This window comes from Podarcis raffonei, chromosome Z (assembly GCF_027172205.1).
Source record: "Podarcis raffonei isolate rPodRaf1 chromosome Z, rPodRaf1.pri, whole genome shotgun sequence".
NCBI classification, from domain to species: Eukaryota; Metazoa; Chordata; class Lepidosauria; order Squamata; family Lacertidae; genus Podarcis; species Podarcis raffonei.
The window spans coordinates 10165249-10183233 of record NC_070621.1 but is presented as its reverse complement, the minus strand read 5'-3'; the positions used below and the strand labels follow the sequence as shown (position 1 = coordinate 10183233).

General features: G+C 40.7%; 1 protein-coding gene across 7 annotated transcripts in view; it reads right to left on the bottom strand.

Annotated features, from left to right (window-relative positions):
• Window positions 1-459: 459 nt before the first annotated feature.
• CAMSAP1 (calmodulin regulated spectrin associated protein 1) overlaps window positions 460-17985 on the bottom strand; it is a 40091-nt gene continuing 22565 nt past the window's right edge. For 4 of the 7 annotated variants that reach the window (XM_053374802.1, XM_053374806.1, XM_053374804.1 and 1 more), the window contains 13 exons: window positions 16047-16188; window positions 14965-15104; window positions 14793-14889; window positions 13426-13603; window positions 11899-11990; window positions 10712-10796; window positions 7854-10212; window positions 5784-5920; window positions 5464-5672; window positions 5276-5378; window positions 4177-4292; window positions 3554-3672; window positions 460-1855 (listed from right to left, as the gene is read on the bottom strand). In XM_053374802.1, coding sequence (XP_053230777.1) covers window positions 1553-1855; window positions 3554-3672; window positions 4177-4292; window positions 5276-5378; window positions 5464-5672; window positions 5784-5920; window positions 7854-10212; window positions 10712-10796; window positions 11899-11990; window positions 13426-13603; window positions 14793-14889; window positions 14965-15104; window positions 16047-16188 — 4080 coding nt within the window. In that variant the 3' untranslated portion in view covers window positions 460-1552. Of the gene's footprint in view, window positions 1862-3553; window positions 3673-4176; window positions 4293-5275; window positions 5379-5463; window positions 5673-5783; window positions 5921-7853; window positions 10213-10711; window positions 10797-11898; window positions 12006-13425; window positions 13604-14792; window positions 14890-14964; window positions 15105-16046; window positions 16189-17985 lie in introns of all 7 variants that reach the window. The other 3 variants (XM_053374805.1, XM_053374807.1, XM_053374808.1) reach the window with 3 other exon arrangements.

Sequence of the window (17985 nt, the reverse complement as noted above, 5' to 3'; positions counted from 1 at the left end):
ATCTTTAAAGCCCTAAACAGCCTCGGCCCAGTATACCTGAAGGAGCGTCTTCACCCCCATCATTCTGTCCAGACACTGAGGGCCTTCTGGTGGTTCCCTCACTGCGAGAAGCCAAGTTACAGGGAACCAGGCAGAGGGCCTTCTCGGTAGTGGCACCCGCCCTATAGAACGCCTACCCACCAGATGTCACAGAGAACAACGACTACCAGACTTTTAGAAGACATCTGAAGGCAGTCCTATTTAGGGAAGCTTTTAATGTTTAATGGACTGTATTTTAATATTTTGTTGGAAGCCACGCAAAGTGGCTGGGGAAACCCAGCCATATGGGCTGGGTATAAATAAATTATTATTATTATTATTATTATTATTATTATTACTCAAGATTTAATATTTCTAGATGGAGAAGTAAAACTGACACCATCAGATTGAGCCTTCAAAAAAACAAAAACAAAATGCAGGTTTGTTTGAAAATTGTTAGTATATGGAAACTGGTATATTTTCTCCTTTATTAGCATATACTCTTGCCACAAAAGAAAAAAGTTGAAACAACAACATAAAACACACTCCATTTTAGAGCATGGTACTCATTCAAAGAAAAGAGAAAAAACCAATTTAAATTACATTTCAGGACATAATTTAAAAGCATTATAATTTGTGATCATTAAGTGCACCATTATACAGGAGTAACATGCTCTGAGTGAAGATGTTCTACTATTTCAATAATCTGTCTTTATTAAAAAGACAAAAAAAATCCTGTTAGGATACTACTTGAAACAGAAAAGCAATGTTGACTGTACTCCATTTAGCTTGCCTCAAGTTTCAAATTGGGAATATTCCAACAAGTAGCACCTGTTTTCCTCTTCATGATTGTGTTGCAGAAATGTTCAGCCATGATAATTTGCATAAGTCCTCCATTTTCTTTCTTTCTTTTTTAAAAAAGGCGAATTTTACAGTTTTCAGTGCTTTTAAAAATGATTTGATACTTTAGGTAAACTTGGTTCTGAGCAGCAAGGGGGTGGGGTTGGAGTATTTTCCTTTTCCTTCCACAAGCCAGAGCCTGGTTTAGTGTTGGCAGTAGGGACAAGTACCAATTGTTTGTATGTTATCAAGTCTCCAGAGTCTAAAAGATATTCACTGAAAGCCTGCCACAGTGCCCAGTTTCTTGTTCTCCTGAGGGGCAGCACATGCTAACTCCAAGAGTGATTGCAGGAAGGGGAGGAACAAGAAAAGATGTCCCAATTTGTACCAATGAAGAACTTCAAGTAAAAAGAAATCCACTCTTGCTACATGCACCTTCCCTCATGTGAAAAGCCTCTCTGGTTATCAATGGGTGTAACAGCCGTTTTATCATTCATACAAAAAAACCAAAAAGAACACTGAAGCTGCTCCTTCATTCTTTCCTTGCATCCACGTTTAATAAGCCTCTTTCTTTTCTTTTTTTAAAAAAGGGATTATGGTTCTGCTCATTTCATACCCAAACCAGAGAGAGGGTGAGGAAACTCATTTCTCCCCAGCGATGAAATCTACAATAGTCTCCCACTGAACTGTAATGTCATTTGTGAGTTTGAGTCTTCTTTGGCACTACAGGTTGTTTGGGCTGCCACAGATGGTTGTGAATCGTCAGAGCATCTACACAGGCAGACATGGTTTTGGCTGGAATGATATTAAATTGCTTCCTGTCCGAGCTATATTTATAAAGCTTGTCAATCATTTTCTTAGTGATGCTCTTTGGCCCTGTTCCTGTCAGCTTGTGGATTTCTTCTGTTTCAGGATTGAAACAATAAAGTGCTCTGAACTGGCAGCCAGCATCACGGAACAAAATAATGTAGTGCTTGGCATCACATTTCTTGAGCTCCTAGAGGTGAAAGAGAAAAATTCTGAGAGCAATGACCACAGGAAATCAAAGACTGCTAAATGAGCCCAGCACACTGCTGGCAATGTCTAACGTACCCAAGATGAAGGTCAGGAAATACCGTATTTTTCGCTCTATAGGACACACTTTTTCCCTCCTAAAAAGCAAGGGAAAATGTGTGTGCGTCCTATGGAGCGAATGCAGGGGGGAGGCAGGTGGGAAAAGCACCCAAGAGCCGCACACAAGCTCTGTGCGCTCTTGCGGGCTTTTCCCCAGGAGGGAGAAGGGACTGACTGGCCGCATCAGTCCCTTCTCCCACCTCCCAGAAAAGCCAGAAGCAGCGCGCTCTTTAAAGGGGTTGCGCGGCTTCTGCAGGCTTTTGCGACAGGTGAGGGAATCCCCCCACCTCCCAGAAAAGCCAGCAGAAGCCGCACAGCCCCTTTAAAGAGTGCACAGCTTCTGCGGGAGAATTCCCCCACCTCCCGCAAAAGCAGGAAGAAGGTCTGGGAGAAGCACACAGGCTGCCTGCAGCCTGTCCGCTGCTCCCAGAGCTGGGGGGGCGGGGATCATAATTTTTTCCCCTTGATTTCCCCCTCTGAAAACTAGGTGCGCCCTATGGTCAGGTGCGCCCTATGGAGCGAAAAATACGGTACATTTGGTACTTCTAAATTACAGTGCCACAATTATCTGGTTTGCACACCACTAAGCTATGATTCTTTTAAACAAGTCATGAGTTAACCACAAGTTGTGCCACAATTGATAAAACAAACACTGGCTTTTTCCTCCCAAGTCTGCTGTATTTTCTTGCCTCATGCTTTTGTAGTTTGGTGAGTTTCTGGAGTGGAGTGGCCAAACAAAGCGAGTACTGGATTCAATGTAACACCAAGCCATAGTTAAATTAAAGTCTGAAAACCAACAACAAACATGGCTTCAATGGTTTGTTGGTAGTAAGTCAACAATGGGGAACTTCCCATCTTCCCTGACCATTGGTCATGCAAGTTGGGGCTGAAGAGAGCAAAAGCAGATCTGGTTTGGTTACACTGGGCATGGAGCTTCTGGGGTGCTGCATCAGGCACCACAACTAAGACATCCAACGGAAAGCAAGAGGTGGAGGAGATGTGTACCAGATTTTGGCATCGCACAGGGCACCACTGAAATTTGAGATACCAAGATCTGCCACTGATGAGTTTGAGTTTTCAGTTTGAGCAGCATCTGTTTGGAAGGCAAAGATTCCCCATCCTTGCAGTAAACAATCTATAAGTTGCTGGTCAAACCTTACACATAAAACACTAAGCTATTATTTAAGAAACATATAAGCCACAGTTTAATAAACCAGTTTAGCATTATGCATAAACCAGACTATTATGATTTAAGCTTGACTTGCAATACACACTAGCAAGCTGGCCACTCAAGAGCTTTCCATATGAAGTCATCCACACTGCAAATGCAGTGTGTCCCAGGGATCAGGGTTATTCAATATGGGACAGTAACAAAGTAAAAAAAAACAAGCAAAATTTTTAAAACCAATGCTAACTGTGCATGTTACAATGAGTTGCATTCATACTTAAAATTATATGTAATATATTATTAGTGTTTGTACTGTTATGCTTGGAAGACATCAAACAATGGGCATGGAAATCAAGGTATACAGCAAGTGACTCTTGTTCTCAGCAAAAAACTCTTGTTCTCAGAAATACTTGCCTCCAGTATAGAATTCTTGTGAGGCTCATTCACTTTTCCAGCAAGACAGCAGTGGGAAATAGCATTGTGGATAATTGATTTGTTTGACTTGCCACAGGGCTCTTTAAACATCTTTGGACCTAATAAAACATAAATTTTAAACAAGTGGCTTGATAACTAAGCTAAAATGAAAGTCTCATGTGTCTTTATCAGTATTGCAAACTACCTTGAGCAACTATGAAAAGGCGAATATTTTTTTTAAAAAAAACTTAAGTAAGAAATTTCTTCCTTATTTTACTAGGAATATTTAAAAAGGCAAATTTGCAAGTTTGCAAAGCTTCTACATCCCATGATAAAAGTCCCATAAAACAGGATTGTATCCAGTGTTAGTCCTACTCAGAGCAGACCCATTAAAATTGATGGACATCAATAAGGTTCATTAATTACAATGAGTCTACTCTGAGAAGAACTAGATGGACCAGTGGTCTGACTGTTTCAAAGCAGCTTCCTGCTGTATGTTCAGAGGGCCTCAGCATGAGACCACAGAATGAAGACTGCACTGTACTGTTCAACATACTGGCAACCAGACTTATATAATCCTGATCATTAATTACACAGGTACAGATAAAATGTATTAGGTTTACCAGTATATTCTGCTACTGATGCAACTGAAGAGGCTGCTGAGGTGCTTTCCCAGTCTCTCTCCATGTTTCGACTTGGGTTCCTGCTCAATATGGGCAAGGTTTCCATTGATTTCACTCTGTCAGAAGAATCAGAAGAACATGAGCAGTGTGTTCATAGCTACCAGATTATTTGGGGGGAAAGCAAGTGTGTCCAATTTTCCATCTCCCCACATTTTGCACTCTCTCTGTCTCTCTCCCTCAGAAAAGAGATGTGCTTCAGAGGGTTAGCCATGCTAAGTTGCTTAAGTTGCTTTATTAAAAAAACATAGTATCTGCAACTAACAAATTATTTTAGAATATTTCTTGCGGGCTAGAGCATGCTTTGTCAGAAGCATGAAATGGTCTCTTAAATTGGTGTGTGTGTGTGTGTGTGTGTGTGTGTGTGTGTGTGTGTGTAGAAAGACAAAGACACACACACACATACACATATATACATACACACACACACACACACACACACAATGGAGCACCCACACACCCACAAAAAAGCAAGGGAGTACTTGTGTGTGTGTCACAATTTTATGGGGAGAGTCCATGAATAAATAAGCCCATCAAGAGTTAGCTGTAACAAATTCTCCATTAGTGGACAATGATCATAATTGCAAAATTAGCAGCTAACACCTGAAATGAGACAATTATTTCCAAAGGATTGAGAACGTATAGGTGGACCCATATCGCCATCAGTCTCCAGCAGCATGGCAATTGTTAAGGATAATGGGAGTTGTAATTCAGCCACATCTGGAGCTCAAATGTTTCCCATCCCAGTTCTACCCCTAATTGCTTGTTAATCTTGTTTACAGTACCCATGACACTGACAATTTATTTATATTACCCCAATGACTATTTCTCATTCACTAATAGTGAGTACTTTAAAAGTCGTGCACCATTACAATTTATTGACAGTCACTACTACACTATTGTTAGCTAAAAGTTGCAATTATCTCTATTTTGCAGAGAGTTCATGGCCACTATTGAAGGCTGGATGTGGCATCTGGGCAACATTCCCCACCCCAAAGTATGTTTCAACATCAGAATCCTAAATCTTTATGCTTTCTCTTACCGTTTGGAAGGTGCGCCGCCAGAATTAACACTTTCAGGTTCGGTTGTTGTTGCAGATGCCAAAGACAGGCTAGAACCTGACTGAGCACTACTTAGATTATCAGCTGGCAAAAGAAAAAGGGTGTTACACAATGAAAAAAGTTACTTTATTATACTGTTATAGGAACCAAAATGAGTGCTGCTGCTTACGGATAGAAGAACACTTTCTTTCCAAGTTGCTATAGGATTCTTCCTGATGAACAGATATTGGCCTAGGCTGCTTGGGCTTGGGTTTGGGCTTCCCACGGCCTTGTTCTTCCAAGTTTTGCTGGTGCTTTCTTCTCAGGTGTTCTTGTTTGATGAGCTCTCTCCGGGCTTTCTCTTCTTCCTTCCGTATGCGATCCTCTTCAGCTTTACGACTAAAAAGGCAAAGGGCAGCCTTCAAACCCCATCATTACCAATTTCTCAAGTGAGAACATAAAAGCATGAAGTACTCATCTATATACTGTGTGGCAAGACATTGAATTTACCGGGCTTCATCTCTCTTTTGTTCAGCCTCTGCCTCGAACTGCAGTTTTCTAAGGCGTGTCTCTTCAGCTTTGCGCTGCTGCTTTAAGAGGAAAGCGGCACGTTTCTTTGCAAGCTCATCTTCTGCTTTCTGCCCATCCTGTCAAATTAAAATTCAAGTGAGAAGTTGTGCTTTTGCAGTGTGGGGTGTAGAAATAGCAAACACTGTATAAGGCTATGAAGAAAATCTCATGACTTCCATCTGAGCACAGAAACATATTTTTGGGGGCTGCTTTAACGATGGAGCTGCCATTTTCCATATTTGCAACAAATATCAGCCCTCTTGCTAAGCTCACAAACTCTGCAGTGTATGACCCCAGGACAGTTAATTGAAGGTAGTGATTTCAGCAACATCTCCAAAGCTAAGCCGGTCTGGAATCTGGTCAGTGCTTGGGTAAGAAAGCAGCTTGGAACCCCTCCATTTGGAGTCCCATTAAGGAACAAGATACATATAAACATACACATATTATCATCATCATCGAAGTTATTATCTGCCCTTCAACAGCAAGTTCCTGAGCAGGTTATAACAACTGATAATTTAAAACATCTAAAACAGATTACAATCACAGGAATAGATGGGCCCTGAAAACACAGAAAATAAAATAATCCCACTGATTATCATTGACACTGTGAAGCAAGCATCCAGGTACTCTCTATTGTCTTTTCACTGCATTGCACTTTTGTTAAATGCTTTTGATTGATTTCTTACAAAAATAAGAAAAGTGCCAACAAAAAGCAAGAAAACAAAGAATAAAAAACGTAAACTATAAAGAGTCACAGATTGGAAGGACACAAAAAAGTACAAAGATGCAGTGCCAAAGGGATAATAAAGTATTAAGTATTAACTCACACAAAGATATATAAAAATAAAAGTATTCTCCACCTGTGAGTTCTATCATTATTGAGAACTTCTAAAAAAAAGGACCCCTGACAGTTAAGTCCAGTCGCAAATGACTCTGGGGTTGCAGCGTTCATCTCGCTTTATTGGCTGAGGGAGCCAATGTTTGTCCGCAGTTTTTCCGGGTCATGTGGCCAGCATGACTAAGCTGCTTCTGGCGAACCAGAGAAGCGCATGGAAACGCCGTTTACCTTCCCGCCTAAACGGTACCTATTTATCTACTTGCACTTTGACCTGCTTTTGAACTGCTAGGTTGGCAGGAGCTGGGACTGAACAATGGAAGCTCACCCTGTAATAGAAGTTTTATGTAATCCTAAATGAGACACGTGTTTGCATATACTGCACTGAGTGACCTTTTCATTATCAAACATATGTAATGAAAGAACACTAAGGGAATTACAAACCATCATAAGGCAGCATGTAGCATACAGACTCCACAAGCATGCAGAAAATGCCACCACGGGGAGAATGAGGTTGCAAAACTGTTGCCAGTCAGTTGAAGCTGGTACAGTGAAAAGGAAAAAATACGCAACTGCCTAATGCCATGGCTGGCACAGCTCAGCAGGACTTGGGGTGGGTGATGAATCCAATGCTGCATTCCCCTCTGACCCCATGTAGGATTGTCCAGCAATACCTGTCACTATAAACCACCCTGAGATCTTCAGATAAAGAATGGTATATAAATGACAATAATGATAATAATACATGTCGTCAGGTAGTGCCTGTTAGCAAAAAGCAATATATAATGGTCTTTCCTCTCATGCACATAATTATCCCATTGACAACACAGGGTACAGCTGACCACCCTTGTAGCAACTTATTTCTGAGCTGCCAAATTGACTGTTGCACCTTTGCTTCAGTCACATTTGCCAGAATATCTACACACACGGAGAGAGAGATATTAAAGGATGCCAACACACTAAGCATTAAATTATTATGCTATTTTTTAAAAAAAATAATAATAAATCTAACTATGCACGATGCTCCCACCCACCCACATCACCAAACCCAGCACATGTAATATAGGGGTGTACAAAATGAACTATTCAGCCCACCCCAGTTAAAAGCAAGTGTTAAGGAGAGATTACTGCTGTACCAAATAATCAAGGATTCAACAACACTATCTTGTTCTTACCTTAAAGAAAAAACTAACTCCTGACTTCTGATCAATTTCACCAGTCAGGTATGTGGAGTCATCTTGGCTTTCAGCTTCTCCTCCTTCATCTGGGGCTTTTAAATCAGACAGGTCTACTTCAATAAGGCTACCTTTGCTTCTCGTCGACTCCTCTGTTGGGATGTTCTCTTTCCCTGAGCTATCACAAGAAGCACAGCTAATGTCTTCTATGTTACTATTCACATCTTTGAGAGCCTCAGAGAGGATATTTGTGTCTTTGGAAGTGGACAGGGTAAATCCTGCTCGCTGTTTCTCTCTAGTGCTGTCCAGGTCAAAATTATTTTCGACAGTAGCTTCAGTCGGGGTCTTGGATGAATTGTTTGATGAAAACTGCCTTAAGTGTGGTGAGGTGTCAGTGCTAGGAGTCAGGGTTTTGATGCGCATCATGGCTTGCTGACGCTCCTTACCCTCTTTCAGTTCAGATGGTCTCACCGAGTGAGGACTCCGACCTTGACTGAGACATGGTGGCTTAGGGAGACTACTCATGTCAGTGGGAGACAGAGGTTCAACAAAATGAACTGGTGCTTTTATCTTTTGGTCCTGAGAGACGCCTCTCAGTGACGATACTGTTGGCTGTTTCATGAGAAGCTCTTGTTGCCGAGAAATCTTCAGGATATCTTGCCGGAGGGCACTGATCATTTCATTTAGTTTCTCAATGGGGAGATCACATTCAGCAGATTCGATGTTCTCTTCTAGAAGTGCAGCAGAAATCATTTTGCTTTTCTCTATTTCATGTATAGTGGGTTCTTTTGGATTGTTTTCCTCAACAAAAGCAACAGTTTCTTGGGCCTTTACTTTGGGCACTTCAAGAGCATCAAGAGTCTCTTCATCCCCTTCCTCTTTCATGAAGATGGACTCAGATTCAGAGCTCAATGTAGCATCCACGCCTTCCCCATTGTGTCTTGAATACTCCTTCGTGAAGTGCTCTGGCTTAAGTGGCTGAGAGACTTCAGCCCCTTTCCCTTTCTTCACCACACCCAAAAATGCTGCCTTGCCCAGTTTTAACCGCTGCCTGGCCGACAACACCTCCTTCTTCTTCTTCTGAGCCTCTATCACTCTCCGCTTCTCCTCCAGCTGCATATGAAGCTGCACCAGTTCAGAAGCCAGCAGGTTAACATTATCTTTGTTCTGCCTGTTGGGGCTTTGCTCCCTCTTCTGCTTCCATGTGGTTAACAGGGCTGGACAACACTCTGATCCATCTGGTGTGGTCTTCTGTGAGCTGCTGGTGCTGGATTTTGTTTCATAGTTGTTCAATCTCTGAAACTTCCGTTCAGCAAAGTTAGTCATTCTGGCACTCCCACTGGTCACGGATGAGCTGCTTATCTGAGAAACAGTACTTAGGCATGGACTTGAACGTCCACTGGCATCATCTTTATCTTCATGTTCCTTAACCTTCATGTCTTCTTGCAGCTTTGCTGATTCCTCTTCTCCTATATACTTGGCAATTATTGGATGATCGTCAGACACTAAATCTTGTTCGACTTCCTCCATATCCAGAATGTCTGAATCAGAATCTTGCCTGATCATTGTCCATGAGGTGTCTGCAATGCGAGAATTTGGACTTTTCATGTAGCCAACATTTGTACTGCAAGCCAAATCCTCATGTGCTTTGGTGGAGGACTGTTCTAGAGATAAAGTATCTAAGCTACTAATTGCCTGGGGATGGAAGGGCTCTCCTCTGACTTCTGAGTGCACTGACGAATCTGCCATGCTGGAACCAGCAACTGCTGATAATTCAGAACCAGAAGTTGCAACAAAAGTTCTGCTGGGGATGTGATCTGCATGATTATTATTGGCTTTCTTACGGACTAAAGCCATGGGCCCCTCACTCACTCTCTTTGATACAAAGCCTCTCTTCTTTCCTTCCCCACATTCATCCTCCTTATTGATTGATTGTTTTTCCTTTGCTGGTCGCAGAATAGCAGGCATTAAAGGCTCAAGGAAAAAGCTATCTGTCTTGCTTTTGGAGGCTTCACTTTGTGATTTCTGAGCCCATGCGGTTGCAACTTGACTAGGTGATCTAGCTGGCACACTCTGAAGTTCCAGGTTGCCATGGTTCAGTGTAGCATCTGGGCAGATTACTGCGATCAATTCTTCATCCTCATCCTCATCCTCTATTTCTACATTGTTCAGCAAACTTTTCCCATCGCTTTTCACTGGTGCAGACTGAGGCTGCTGTTTTGGAGTGATGTTGACAATGTTTGATGCTAAGCTGTCCTTGCTGATTGACCGAGCCAAGCTAATGCTATCACCAGAACTGGGGTCTGCATCACTGCTTGCAGCATAATGAAGTGCGAATGGTGTTGGCTGAGAAACAGGTCTAGAAGTAACAAAATGTCCATTAGAACTGATAAGGATGCTTTAGCAGAAATTGCCCATCTAGCTATGGAATTCACATGAATTTGTGTAATTCATTGAATTTTGGCCTTCATAGGAAGCAGAAATTCAAGGAAAAGAATCAGAGCTGACTAATTCTAAAGACATTCATTATCATAATATGCTAATAGCCAAAGAACTTCTTTACACATTGGTATTCAAATAGATAGAATCCAACCATTATTTGAGGCAGGCAGACTGGAAAGAAGATGCTATGCACTTCCCCATCACAGAAACCAAGGCACAAAACTCTTTCATGACCAGGTTCAACACCTAACCACTGGATCAACAGTAGATTGCTGCATTTTTATCAGGCCATAATACTACGCTATCTGCATGAACACTATTATCAACATTTTTACCAATAAAATCATACCACATGTCAACAGCATGCAAAGATATTAAGGTGCCTTTCCCATACAATATCATCCAGTATATATTACCTTTGCTTCTTCTCTGGCCATGCAAGGATTGACTCCCGTGGCTGCCCATCTACTTTTGTCAATGAATTAGAACGATGCCGTTGATCTACAAATATATATATATAGATATATATAAAGGATGTTGGACAACTTTTCAAACACTCTTGATTTTAATTATTTTACGCTTTTACATTATTATTACAGAATGTCCTCTTAACAAGATTTCACCATTAGAGGGCAGTATAAAACTGCTGTCATATATAGCATAGCTCAAAATTGTTGCACTATTATGACAAGTACACACGTTTTTAAGCCTAGATATCGTGAGTTGCTGATTGGCATTGAAAACTCATTAATCTAAGTGGAACTCAATTCCAAATAACCATGCTTAGGACTGAAGCCTCAGTAGTAGTTGGTAGGGGGAATTCTTGATATAAAATGGCCAAGTACAGCTGCAGCCAGAGTTTCTCTACCTTATACATATGCATAGTATGAGTAGAACTGTGAAGGTCAGAAGATTGTTCCACATCAGCCCAAGCAACACCACAAAAGGCATTCACTATCAAAGTTATTTTCTCTGCAAATGGTGCTCAGATTAACCAAAACTGCTCATCCTTCCCCTACCAAAATACTCACAGCAACATCCAACAATCTAGAGCAACAGCTTCAAAAGTTTGTTGTAACCACAAGGTACCCTGTCTGGCTTGGGAGAAGGAATAGAGTTCTCAATGATTGAATCACACGGGTGGGAGAGGAAGGAAAGGAAACGTAAGTCAGGGCTCACTACTATCCCCACCTCTTTCCTTTCTCACAAGTAAGATTAAACTAGCCACACTATTGCCTGACCCAGCTGCAGTTCCAGAGACTCAGAGACCTGGTGGGGCAAACTCAGTTGCAGTGTGTTCTTAATCCTAACCCTGATCTTTCAGTAATAGGAGCTTTCTATTGTCAACTTCAGAGGGACCAAATAGCCAAAACTGTGTTCTGTGCTGTGGCTATTACTTTTGCATCAAGTTGTTCACAAGCAGGGGTGCCAACTTGAATAAATTATTGGGGGTTCCAGGTAAGCCCCACCTTGTATAACTGATCACATGATGTGGTGCAAGTACACCATTTGAATAGAAATGCCCATCAACTATGGGGGGGGCCAAAGCCCCCTCAGCCCCTAGGAGTTGGCTCCTATGTTCACAAGAGAAATAGGTGCCTACCTGAACTGTCCTCCCCCTGCAGGGACTTCTGTTGTTTTTGTCTCAAAGGCAGCAATGGATGGGATGGGCTGAAGGCAGGGTTTCCTTTTCCGCTATTGTTAAAACACATACACACACACACACACACACACAATTAATGAGAGGTTTTTTTGCAAGAGAAAAAACAAAACAATAGGAAAAACACACATTACTACACAACACCCATCATCCCCCCCGCCCACAAATGCCAAAACAAAGTAAAAAAATTAAGCCAGTCAACAAGAGTGACTCACAACACAAAATTGTACCAGCTATCTGAAATTAAGAGGCTATGCTTAAGCCAATGAACTACATTCTTAAAAGGAAACTATATTTAAAAGGGGAAAAAAACAGAAGGAAAAGAAGGAAGGAAGGAGTAAAGAGAAGGGTGAATAATGAGACTTAAGTCTCAAGAGCCCTTTACAGAACTTAATTACATCCCGACTAGGAAGATTCAAGTTATTGAAACTTTAAAGCTGTCTTACTGTACATAATGTGTTACTGAATAACTAATAGTTAATGTAGGAAACATTTGAAATTTACATTAAGAAGCTTTCCGTTTACATGGATGGTTAAAAGGACCCCATGAAAGCTAGAAAGAAGCCTATAAATGACAGAACAGACTCAGTCGCAGAAAATGGTATCTTTTTCATACTGGGTGTGCGATTAGCTTACAGACTTTTGCAAAAGGTTCCCACCACAACCAGTGCCTGAACAGACTGAGAATTGTACTTCCTTATTTCTTACATTTCTTGCTCTTGAATACATTCCTTTATTATTATTTTTACCAAATGTGTATCTCTTAAGACTCTGCCTAAAACTCAACTAGAGTTGCTTCTTCAGACACGCATGCTCTTAAGAACCATATTAAAGATGCTGCACTGGGAGGCTGCAACAGTTGCCCCTCTTTAATCTTATACAGAGCTTTGGAGGGGAAGGAGAGAAGGGGGCTGAAGCACCAATGCACAGGAGAGGGAAAGAGATTGACTCTGACCACCATAGCTTCTCACAGCAGGGGACTAAAAGAGCCAGGAGACTCTCAGCCACAGAAGAGACTTGGGTTTATAAGCAGCACAATCAAGATTCGGCCATCCAACCAGAACTGAGTTACATTTTCCATCACAAGCAATGTATCGTGTATCAGTGGCTTTCAAGCACTTTCTCACCAAGTTTATTCATGCAAGTGGGAGGGACCTAATGCAGAACAAAGAAAATGTTGCTGCCTTCAGTATCCCAAAAGTCTACAGACCAAACTGAAAGACAACGGAGGCCTCATAGTATGTTTTCATTTCCAAGATATAAGGATCCTTCAGTAAGCCTGTGTACCTCGCCCAAACCAAATAATATAACCTGTGGAGCAAAGTCCACACAACTGCCTAATATGAATTGTTGGAAGAAGGAGGGAATTAGTCTGCTGGACACAATTAAGGGTAACACTAGTAATAGGCTGTAGCTCCCAAACTGGTAAGGAAAGCAAGACTGAATGTAAAGATAGAAAGACAGACTTACAGATACTCAAATTCTTCAGGATGCAGGGAATACCTGTTGCAAGACTCCAAAGGGAGCTGAACTGGGAGTTGTACATCAGGTGAACTGGAAGCAGCTGGATTCACCATGAAACTGCGTTTCGTTGCGTTGGAAATAGGAACAGGCAGGCGGCTACTCTTCTGCTGCAACATTGTTTTTGCTGCACATTCATTTACAGTGTTAGTGTTGCCTTAAAAATGAGCTACCACCAATCAAGAGCCCTAAGAGGCACTCTCAAAGTAAGATTTTATGAAATTTCTTGCCATTGCAAATCATCAGTATCATAATCCAATAAACTCAGATAAGAATATATAAAATTCACAGTAATCAGATATGTTTTGAACAGCAAATTGGCAGAATGCATATTAATAATGATTCTGAAACTTTTTAACATAAAATGAACTGTTTTAACATTCCCAAAGCATAGTGGCAGTCCAGAAGTGGAGGCAGCCAGTGATTGCAAAAGGATAGGAGATGAGCAATGGGTATAACAAATGAAGGATGGGAAAGGACCATAAAAATAGAGTGCTTCCATGAGACAAGGATAAGGAGCCAATTTTGGGGGCTATTGAAGACTACAGAATAGAACGATTAAGGAGTGCAGAAAGTGACATACATCCAGCCCATGGAGCACAATGCCAGTCATAACAAAATAAAACGTTCTTGTGCAATTTTCATCCATTTTCGCAGGACCTGCACAGGGCTGTCTCTTAATGAATGGTGCCCCATGTTAATTTATGGGCAGGACAATGCCACTTTGATTTCCTGCATCAGACCTCAATATATTTTAACCAAGTGCCAAGAGTTTCCAGACACCCACTGCCACCAAGTACTGGACCAAGTGTAGGGGTGGGGGAACACTTAACAAGCTGGACTCACTGCATACTAGGTAGGGTAAGCTCGTATTTTGCCTACACTTTAAAAAAGAACTAAGCTCTAGTCTGGAGGAATAAAAAATACACTCATCTAGCAACTCTCTGTGCACCCACTGGAAGACCTAAGCTTCTGATAATCAACCCTGGAGACGCAAAGGAATGCCACACAGGCTAACAAAAAAGTGCTTTGATATAAAACGTTCTAGCCACATCAGTGAAATTGCCTTCTGTAATCTTCATAGAACTCTAACCCGATGGTTGCTATTAATTTGATTCTGAATTGATTCTAGAATGTATTTTGATTAATTGTGCGATTTTATGTACGCTGTGCTATTTTTACCTGTTGTTAGCTGCTCTGAGCCCAGCTTTGGCCGGGGAGGGCAGGATACAAATAAAATGTTGTTGTTATTGTTGTTGTTGTTATTGTTGTTGTTATTATTATTATTATTGCTACAGAAGTTCAAAATATCTCACCATCTTTTACTTCTTGGAGGTCCCTGGGCTGCACGAAGTCTGGCTTAACATTCTCAAACCACCAGAATAATTCAGCAATGAAGACCATCATGTTGGGCTAGAAAAAGGATTTTAACATTAATAAACTATCTACATGTCTTTTAAAATTTGGGTGAATCCCTCCATGCCTTACCTTTAGGACCAAAGGTGCATACAGCATGTCCTCCAGTGTGAGGTAAAAACATTTGCTAAGATATTCATTTGAGAATTCCCGAAGCAGCTGGATGTTATAGATACTGTCAGCAATCGATGTTACCTCTTTTAGGCAGATCTCTAACCAATGATAAAAGCATCAAGGATCAGTGTCACAAGGAAGCCCAATGGATTAACCCTCAGCTCATGCAGTTATCATGTAGGAAAAAACAGTCAACACCTTTCCCAACAGTGCTTTGCTTCAGCCTATGTCAAACTACAGGAGTGGTATTCAAAGACAGCACAGGAACTGTGCAGCTCCAAGTCCCAACAGCACACTAGGGGCAGCCTTTGCCAACCTGGTGCCCTGCAGATGTTCTGTACTAAAACTTCCATAAGCCCTAGCCAGCATGGAGGACACTGGGTTAGCAAAGGCTGCACTAGGGATACTGAGACCAGTTTGTATCAGTATGGAGATATTCTCAGCCAGGAAAGATAAAATGAGTATCATGGGCATGAGAGAGGGGAAAGTGATAAGTTAGAACATGTATAAGGGTGGTAGTTTCTGGATACAACGTGCCCATACTTAGATGTCAGAAATGTGATACACCATACATTATACATATTCAACCTGGACTCTTCCTAATGAATGCCACTTCTCTAATCCCTTTGCATCAATCTCTTGGGTTGATATAGATCAGTATTGCATGGAGAACAAGCCTAGAATACACATCACAACTCCCCAAAGGTGGTAACTTGGAAGCAACAACCTTGTTTGAGAAGCAGCAGCAGCATTGCCATCCTTGTTTACATGCCATCATAGATACACATAATAAGCAAAAAGGACAGTTGATCAGGGGTTTGAGCCAACCAAAGTGAAGGATTTTTGTCTAGTTAGTTTCAGATATATTTTTCAAAATGTGCTCCCACTGCAAACAGTAGGACTAAAAGTTATTGGATCATTTAAATTAGATTATAATGAATACCGCAATTAGATTTGTATAAAGCTATTTTGGTAAATCCGTAACATTCTACTCAGACATTATTTAAAACTAGGTCACTTAGAATTTCTTATCCACGTACCATCTAGCTTCATATGTTCAGGACAATAATAATGTATCACAGCCAATAAAGCAGCCCCATCACTGCAGTCCTTCATCAAATCTTCAAGCAATGGAAAAAATGGTAACTGCCTATTTGAAAGGTGATCTCGGCGATAACGTACCTAATAGAGGAAGGCAGAATTTGTCACTGTAGCAAAGCTACTTGTCTTGTCATAATTACAGTATGAAGCAGTGATGTTACGATTGCCATTTCTCAGCTTGATACTTCTCATAATTCATCACTGATCTTGTGATCTGATATTCTATTGCACTGGTCGGCTGACCATAATAAATAGTCTACAAACTACAAACTCAATTCCTTGAGGCATTTTTAGTTGGTTAAACTGTACCTAATTTGAAATAGTGATACCAACCCACCAATCCTAGAGAAACAGTGAAGCAAAGATTAAGTCTGGTAGACCCAAAGTTTTGTAAACTGAATTACAAATAAATCCAACAGGCAACCTGAAAAACAATTGGTACTTGTATTACAAGGCTCTTCTTGTCAGACTCCATTCCACTACCGGCATGCACTAATTTTATGTAATGAGTTGTTGGCATAAACAGATATCATCTGTTCTTTGGTTCTTCTGTGCTCCAAATCAATAATTGCTTTAGCACACAATAGTCTTTGACAGTGTATCAAGAGTACTCTGCTAGTGAGTAAAATTACTTGCAAGTTTAATAAGCAAAGCAGCACCTCAGTAAGTTCCCACTTCAGTAGCAGGGATTTAAATATATTAACTAAAGCCTAAGGCTACTGCATAATATAGCATAAAACAGATCCAACTGAAGTTGTTACCAGTCTAACAGAAAGCATTTTCACTTATTGTGCTATAATCCTAATATCCAATAGATTGCATGGAGACTGTATTAAGCTAATAAATCACACAATAAATAGTATTTGACTAAATACCTTTCAGTTCTATACCACTACAGTATAGTAAAAATATTTCATTATTTTTATGTAAACTATATTACACAATACACAATATTGCTAGCTAGCTACTTAAGGCCGTATCTATGTATGAAACGTGTATATATTTGAGGAAAGCATAGGCTGAGAAATTATTTCTGCAAACAAGTATTACTTGGTTACAAGTTCCAAAGACAGGGAAAAAGCAATGCAACAAAATTAGTTTTGAATTATTCAGTTCAGTTTAATTTAAAGTTTTCCCAGCAGGATAATCAAAGCTTTGTCAAATATCAATATTAGTATTATACAAAAAAGATGCAAAAGAAAGGTATATCATACTAAATGAGCAAGGGCCATATAAGATGTGTTGAATTAAAAGAGATTTATAAATACAAGATGCAAGTTGCTTTTCCCCCAGCCTGAAGCTCTCCATAAATATGTAATGCAATGTGAATCATACTGTACCACACGAGCATATTCCACTGGTTCCAGCATGCAGTGCGATAGGGCATGCATCAGATCAGGCTTACGCAAAAAATAGCAAGATACAAGATGGTAATCAGAATCATATAATAAATTCAAGCAAGTTGACACCCATTAAGTAGTGAATATGATTATTCAAATCAAGCAGATTACTTTACATAGTAAGGTGATCTGGTTAGTTTAAAGCATACTTCCCACCTTCATCTCCCCACTGCCTAAGCAATACCAGAAGGATGACTTCAAAGCAAACTAAGTGTTACTAAATTGAAAACCTTGGTTTTGAGCGATATCTAGCATTGCCTTCATTCTGGAAGCTAAATCCTACACAATTTTAGAAACTATTACAAGCTAGGGACATTTTCTCTCACTTAAAGACTTTCTGCGGTATCCAATAAATGCTTAGGATGGCATCTGCTATCCATGCACCAGGAGCTCTGGCACAATGATGACAGCAAGGAATGTTATGCTAGTATCGCAAGAGCATGCCAGTGCAACTTGAATACGATCAAGGGCATTTGGC